We start from the raw sequence: 8,279 nt of genomic DNA on the forward strand, positions 1-8,279 counted from the left end.
GGATAGTGGATCCCAAGGAAGTACTAATTTTACAACAGAAGCACAAAAGATTTTTCTTTAAACAAGCAAGGGATAAAACAACCTCTCTTTAAAAGAGACCTTTTAGTACCTCCATCCTTTAGATAAGTACCACATTTGTAAATATATGTCAAGGGAAGAGAGTGTATAAACTTTGAGTATTTTTTAGGCAAATATTGATGTTTGCTGCATGACTAATTATACCAGCCACAAGCTTACCTGCAAGAGACAAAAAGACAATTATGAATCAGATCACACCCACGAGGGACTCACAGTCTGGTGAGGGAGACTAAGTAAATAAATAATTTAAGTAGAATTTGACACATGTTATGATAGAGATGCTGTCAGGATGGTCAGGGAATCTAGAAGTAGAACATAACTAGGCCTGGAAGCTTGGTGGAGACTGCTTCTGAGATGAGTTTTGGAGGATAAGGGTGAGCACGAGTTAGACGTTTCTTCGCAGAGGGAAAGAGCTTTGGCTCACTGGGTCATCCATTTAATATTTATCTGGTGTCGACCATCTGACACACACTACTGTATTGCTGGGGATGCAACAATGAGAAAAGGCCAAGCAGAATCCCCACTTGCAAGGAGCTCAGTCTCAAAGAGGGAAGGTAGCTGAAAAAAGAAGCAAATACAGTCAATCCTTGTTACGCAAGGATTCTGTATGATTTTGCCTACACTCTAAAATTTATTTGTGACTCCAATGTCAATGCTTGTGGCACTAGGACAGGTACAAAGCAGTGAAACATTTGAGTTTCCTGACATGAGTGTTCCTAGTTGAGGTTGAACAAGCCTGTGCTCTACTTCTTGTTCCAGCTCAGACCGTAAACAAGTGTCCTTTCCATGGTCTATTTTGTGCTATGTTTTTCACATTTTTCTACTTTTCATTGTTGAAAATGGCCCCAGTGTGCAGTGCTGAAGTGTTGTCTAGTGTCCCTGAGCGCAAGAAGGCGGTGATGCGCCTTACGGAGAAAACGTGTGTTAGACATGCTCTGATCAGGCATGAGTCATAGTGCTGTTGACCTTGAGTTCAATGTGAATGAATCAACAGTGTATATTAATAAGGTGACTTTAAACAGAAACACACATAAAACGAGGTTACGTATTGATGGGCTGATGGAAATGCTGTGACCAGAGGCTTGCAGGAACCTGACCCTGTATTTCCCCGAGCGGCCATCGGTAATTCAGACTCCGTGAGATTTTAGATTCGTAAGTCCCAGGAATAACGAGGATCGAGTGTAAATAAACATACCACTTTCAGATAGTTCTTGTTTCTGTAAAGAACACATACACACGGTGTGTCAGGGAGTGAGAGAATTCAGAGGTTCAGGGAAGGCTTTGCTGAGGAGAGAACATTGAACATTGGACTAGTATCCATGAGGCAAAGGCAAGAGTGCAGAGGCAAGAGGTAGCGACGAATGTGCTGTGTTTGAGGGACAGAAAGACGGTGTGTGAAGGAAGGGGAGCCCATGAGGAGAGCTGAGCATCAGAAGAGAGACGTAGGGTACTCAGTATGCCTCCTGGTACAGGGTGTCGCTCATTATGCCCTCGCTGCATCTGAAATTATCCACGTGTCTGCCTGGGCTTCAGCAAACACACTGCCTGTGGCCTCATGTTCATTAATCTTTACGGCCGTGTGAAGTCCCAGGACAGTGATTATTTTATAGAAATAATAATCAAATGTTCTTTTAGCCAAAATTAATATTTTGGAAATTTTGTTGCATCTAGTCAACATTGTTGGAAAAATGTTTCCCTTATACAGTGAAAGAAAAATCTTTCTCACATTCGGTTAGGTGTTACTTTATTTCTTGTGACTAAACTGTAAAAATCCATTGCCACATGACATTGAACATCGCAGCAACGTAGTAATAAAGCATCACATTTATAATACAGGCAGTCCTTTATGATTTAAGAATACGTTGGTATGGAAGAATTGTACTCACGCTGCTGGGCTTTCGTCTGCAGTGATGCTCGTTAGCTGTAGGGTTAGGGAGGAAATAAAAATAAGCAAAGGAAAAAGTGACTCACTAATTTCAAAGTACTAAGAAAAAAGTAATGGAAAACTATAATTCTTTATTCTTTTTTTGGCTTCAGTAGAAGTTGGTGGAAACTTTTTGCCAAATAGCTTTGTGGTTGAAGAGGTGTTTTGTTCATGATAGAAAACTAACATTCCATTGCTCTTTTCCTACTGTAAATCTAATTTTCAGTCCATTTTGATGACTAAATAGGGCTCTAATTGAGCTAAAGAGGTTTAACATCATTAATGGCTAGAGGATGCTCCAAAAGTGTAGTGTTTTAAAATTAAAATTCTTGTAATGGATTGTTTTTTATGTTAATAGGAAGGGCAATTTCAGTTTAAATAATTCACCATTGAATTTTACATATAGGACTGGTTTATTTGTTTTTAAAAGGAAGTCTAGATATTTATTTCAAAGCTAAAAATTGAGTTTATCAATATATCAAAATTGAGCCATATATTGAGCTATATCCCCAAATGTTTGTTTTATTTATATTTCTTGTCGCGGGAGAGTCACCCAAATAGTACTAAATACTCCAAGGAGGTAAAGCCACCCATACCCACTCTAGATCCTCTGTTCTCAAAGGAAGTTGAAAAGAGGCAGCTACAGGAAATATGTGTCTGCTATAGAGAGAGAGTGGTGCTTCTAATAACTTCGGTGCTGAAGCCCATGTGATGGGAAAGCAGTGGTTAGAATTTTGGGTGAACAAAGCAAGACTTACATTATCTCTGGTCACTAAGTAAGATGTGAAGAATCTCAGGGTCCCTGCAGCTAATGAGACTATTTCCTGCTAGAGGAACAGTGTTTCTAAGAATGCCCTGGGACCCACCCTGATCCAACACCGTGCTGTTGTGGGCCGGGGGTGGGAATAGCCCCGTGCAGCGACCCAGAGCTGGAGACCTCCTACCTCCTGAGCCCTGCAACGTTTAATCCACTTTCAGTTTGTAAACCTGAACTCTGTTAAAGTCATGGGGAACCTGAGACTGGGGAATTTGTTTTAGTGAAAAGGTAAGTGTATATGTGCATGTGTGTGTGTGTGTGTGTGTACAGGGAGAGAGGGGAGAAATCTAACACATCTCGGGCATCTACTGCATTGCAAACACTATACTATGCTAGGCATTCACATATATTGACTTATTTAGTCTTTACAACAACTCTGTAAGATGTATCGTGACGATTTTGCAGATGGGGAAATGAAGGTTTAGAGATATTAGGTAATTTGCTTATGATTCCTGGCTACCAAAGCTGCTTTCAGAATCACATTTGTCTGTTGTGGGATGAATGCAAATCTCTGGGAATTCTTGTGGTAGTGTTCTACTCAAGACTCTGCATTTAGGGATGAAGCTTGAAAATAAAGGCTGAATTGGAAATGAGGACAGTTTCCTTGCATTTTGAAGTCATGTATTAATATTTCTCAGGTACCTGGTGAAGTAGACACAGTAAAGCCCTCTGCCCTATGCAGATGAGAGCTGTCACCCCCTGTGGCTCCTCTCCCCATGCTGAAGGTCACCTCCCTGCCCCATAGGGGGGCACATGTCCTCAGGTAAAAGGCAGTGAGCCAGGAGCCTGGATATTTGGGGTGCTTTCATGGCTTTATCACCTTAGCAGTTAGTCATGTAGCTTTGGAGGAGTCTCAGCTATGCCACAAGTTGAAGTCAGGTATCTAGTTATCTCTGTTCCACATTTACATATTTCTGCAAAGATATGGAGACACATACACACAGTACGTCACACTATTGCTGAGATTAAGAGCTTAGGCTCTGGATCCATTCTGGCCAGGTTTGACTCATCACCTACAGCTCTGCAACCTTGGATAAGTAACTCACCTCCTTATGTTCTTCCAGTTTTCTTATCTGTAAAATGGATTTAATCATGGTACCCATCTCATTGGGTTGGTGAGAGAATTAAACTGACAATGTCCAGCACATAATTAGCATACAATAGATAAAAATAAAAATGTATTATTATTAATATGATAACGCTCATGCTTGTTGAAGGATTAAAAGAAATAACCCATGGAAGAGTGCACTGTTTAATAACCTAAATGTTATTAACAAAAGAGGGACTAAATAAAGGAATGACATAAGGAATCTCTACATAGATTATTTTGGATATTAGAAGGAGTATATGATGTAATGATATACTTACATTTGGATGAAAAATGTAGGCTAGAGAGGGAAGTTATAGAGCTAGAAAAGGAAATTTCCTCAAGGCGTTTTATTAAAACCTTTAGCATCCTAAAGCACATAGCTCGCCGGTTTAGATACCCTTCTCTCTTCTCCTCCTTCTGGAGCCCCAAGGCTTTAAACGTATTTAGCTAACTTGTTCTACTTACTTAGCATGTTTATTTTTGTCTTCAAAGTTATTTGTCTAACCAGAGGTAACGGTTTCAGATCATCTCTTTATGTGCTTGTTTAGCATCTGTCAGCACTTTTGCCATGAAATTATATTTTCAGTGGTTTCTAATCCTGCTGCAGAAGGTTGCTGCATGCTGTGACTTGGTGTGGGCTCCTTCCCTTCTGAAGCAATTAAAAATAAATAAAATTGGATAAATATTTCAGAGAATTGCTTTTTTTTTTTTTACTGCTTCTTGAAAAGAATGCTATTTTTTCCAATTCTATTTTTTCTTTTGGGATTAAAACCCAAGTAATCGAATACTTCCCAAGGTGCAATTATAATTGTCACTTGATTCAAATGTAAAACGCCAAGGGCTTACGTCAAGATTTATAAAATGATTGTTGGTCAAGTGTGCATCGAGAAGAACGATTAGTTAAATATTTGTTATATGTTCAGATCTTAGGATTAAAGGGTTTAAATATATCAGTGTAGTTAGCATTAACTGCACTCCTCAAATTCACTGTCATTCATTTATTTAATCAGATTTTTTTGTATGTTTGCCTAATTATTATCACTAATGACATTCTCATGGTAATTAAAAATTAGCAACTAGACTTAAAATTAGCTGTTATATTAATTTAGATGGTTTCTAATAATTAATTTCATGGGATTAAGCAAATACATAATTTTAAAGTACTGTAAAATATCTGTGACTTTGTTTTATTTATTTTTTAATTTTTTCAGATCATCCTTATTATATCTTTTATTAAAGTTTTAAAGTATTTTCTATACAGATCACTTGGTTAATTCCCTGATACTTTATGGTTTTGTCAAAATTAAAAAACTGTATCCTATATATATATATTTTTTTGCGGTACGCGGGCCTCTCACTGTTGTGGCCTCTCCTGTTGTGGAGCACAGGCTTCGGACACGCAGGCTCAGCGGCCATGGCTCACAGGCCCAGCCGCTCCGCGGCGTGTGGGATCTTCCCGGACCAGGGCACGAACCTGCGTCCCCTGCCTCGGCAGGCGGACTCTCAAACACTGTGCCACCAGGGAAGCCCTGTATCCTATTTTTTATTAAAACTTTTAGTTGGCAGTTGCCAGCATAGGTTGATCTTGAATCCAGCAAGATCCTTACTAGTTGGTGAAGATTCTTAATTGTTCTAAAAGTTTGTTGATTTTGTTTTTCTATTATGATAGTTGATTCTCTGCTCTTCTAATTCTTACCAATTTTATTTATTTTTCTCTTCTTAATGTTCTTGATCAAAATTGTTTCTGAGCCTCAAGAAAATCCATGTAAAATTTCTCTAAGTATATTATATGCTATAAATTTTAATATTATAACCTTTACTAAGTTTAGGAAGTTCCTTTTTATTCCTGGTTTGCTCAGAATTTTAAATTATAAATTGTACTGAACTTTATTAAACGATTTTTTCTACATCGAGATAATCATATCTCCTATCTTAGTTGTGTAATGTGGTGAATTACATGGGTAGATTTTCTGACATTGAGCCATCTTTGTTTTGTTTTTAATATTTAAATATTGTTTTCTTTATTTTTTTAAAATTAAATTTATTTATTATACAGCAGGTTCTTATTAGTTATCTATTTTATACATATTAGTGTATAATTGTCATGACTATGTTTTAGAACAGCATTTCTCAACCTTTGTATTATTGACATTTTTGGTCCAAATAACTCTTGTTGTGAGGGGCTGTCTTGTGCATTATAGGATGTTAGCAGCATTCCTGGCCTCGACCTACTTGCTGCCAGTAGCACCTTCCCAGTTGTGATAACTAAAAATGTCTCTAGATATTGGCAAATGTCCCCTGCTAAAAATCACACCTGGTGAAGATTTACAGTTTTAGCTTATTTTATATTGAAACTTTTGTATAATATTATCATATTCACATGTTTAACTTCTTCCAATAAAATTAATTAAATTTAGTGGAGGTATAAAAACACATGGCACAGTAGGCTGAAGGTTTTCTTGGGTCAAAAAATGAGACTTTAATTTCTGATAGTGCCTTACTTTTTTGATGGGTTAGGAAAAGCTAAATTATTGAGTAAGTTAGTTTGGGGAAATAAATTCAGTATCATTAATATATTAATATTGCATTTTGAAAGTTACATGTTTGTTACACTAATTCACTGAAGCAAAGTTATCCTCTTAGTTAAGTATGTTTTCATCTCAATAATTATGTGAGGGTCATTTATAATATTGGCCTTCCAGAGAAGTACACGGATGAGTGCAGACACAACTTTCGTCCTGAAATAATTTATAGTCTGGGAGAGAAGAGGAAATAATATACTGCTTCCCGAGATGGGTGTTACAAGATGTGCAAATAAACTACTGTAGGTAGAGTGGATTTAACAAGAAGCAGGTGAAGCTTAAACTCCAAGGCTGCTCAGTGCAGAGGCTCCTTCCAAAGCTTAATTTTATATTTGCAAATTGTACTTTTTTTTCTTAAAAGAAGCCCCTCCCCCAAACTGTGTAAGTTTGAGGCCCCGGAAGACCTGCATCAGTCCTCAATATGGGGATGCCAAGGCTGGACAGAATGCATAAAAGAAGACCTTTGAAGAAGGGGCACACAGATTGTCTTTCATTGCATATGTGATTTTGGAGACTCCATCTGTTCATGTACTCCAAAAAGGTAGATTGAATCTTAGAGAGCTGAACGGTGGCATGGTTCTCTGCTTCCCTGCCGTTTTTATGTCTCTACGCACATGGAGAACTCACAACACCTGGTAGGGGTAGGGAACGTTCTCTGTCCTGTGATTTCAAATGTGGTTTGGACTATGGCACAGAGGGTTGAAGACGGGATTTTGCGATAATAATAGTGAAATAATAGTGAGCATTGGTGCTGGATGTCTGATTAAAAGACAAAGGCAAGTCACAAGGGAAATATAGAGAGGGTGTGTGGGCACAAGATTTGGTGGGGAAGAAGTACAGGGGACAGGGTGGAGGAGAGGTGTTGAATTGACAGGTGGAAAGGAGAGGGAGGGAGCAATGGGGGGTTCGCGGTCATGTCACATGGGCAGGGGGTTAATGTCAAGGACATGTGACAAGGGGTGAGTGGGGTAAATGTGAGGACGTCTGGGTGTCTTGTCACACCCACTGGAAACCTGTGGTAGCCTCTGCTTCGCATCTAGGGATATCTGACCTCAGGAAGAATTTCCCTCATTCTACTAAACCCATCTCTCTTTGGAATGACCTTCAGAGTGCACAGAGTTGGCTCTGCGTTCTGTTTGGGCTTGGGGCTGCTTAAGTTAGAAATTCACCAAGGTTTTTTTTATGAATTTTTTTTGTAGCTGTAAGAGACCCTCGGTTGTACTCCTGTCCCATCTACAAGAAGCCAGTCCGAACAGATCTGAACTACATCGCTGCTGTGGACCTCAGGACGGCCCAGGCCCCCGAACACTGGGTGCTCCGTGGGGTCGCCCTTCTCTGTGATGTCAAGTAACATGGGGCATGTCTCTCACCCAATAAATGCAGGATCTGAAGTATCATAACCCTTTTCTTCTGTGTGGACAGTGTGTAAATCAGGTTGGTCATGCAATGAGAGCTGTATCAGTGTTCCGTACTCTAGCTGGATGCTTGATTACATTTAGCCTGTTTAATCATTCATGACCAATCACTGTGTTTTTCTGAAAAGTTATTTGGTGATTTAAAAGTAAAATTTACAACTTTCTAATGAAGTGTGGCCCTCAAATCCACAATAATACATTTTCTTCTTCCTTCAACTCCAAGGACTGACTAGGCTAAACAGATGGTATTTCCCTTGAAGGGATTATTCTTCTGTTAATGTGGTGGTTCTAAGTGACAGCCCAATTCTCTAAGGTATCATGACAAGTTTGTGCTGATCCTGCTTCTGTTGCCTTTTGCATTTAGGTCAGGTAA

General features: G+C 38.9%; 1 protein-coding gene across 1 annotated transcript in view; it reads left to right on the top strand.

Annotated features, from left to right (window-relative positions):
* Positions 1–7,845, top strand: part of DNAH5 (dynein axonemal heavy chain 5) — a 200,419-nt gene extending 192,574 nt beyond the window's left edge. Inside the window, exon 77 of the mRNA XM_024741734.1 lies at positions 7,691–7,845. Coding sequence (XP_024597502.1) covers positions 7,691–7,842 — 152 coding nt within the window. The 3' untranslated portion in view covers positions 7,843–7,845. The remainder of the gene's footprint in view (positions 1–7,690) is intronic.
* Positions 7,846–8,279: the final 434 nt, after the last annotated feature.

Source organism: Neophocaena asiaeorientalis, unplaced genomic scaffold, assembly GCF_003031525.2.
Source record: "Neophocaena asiaeorientalis asiaeorientalis breed wild unplaced genomic scaffold, Neophocaena_asiaeorientalis_V1.1 scaffold10, whole genome shotgun sequence".
NCBI classification, from domain to species: Eukaryota; Metazoa; Chordata; class Mammalia; order Artiodactyla; family Phocoenidae; genus Neophocaena; species Neophocaena asiaeorientalis.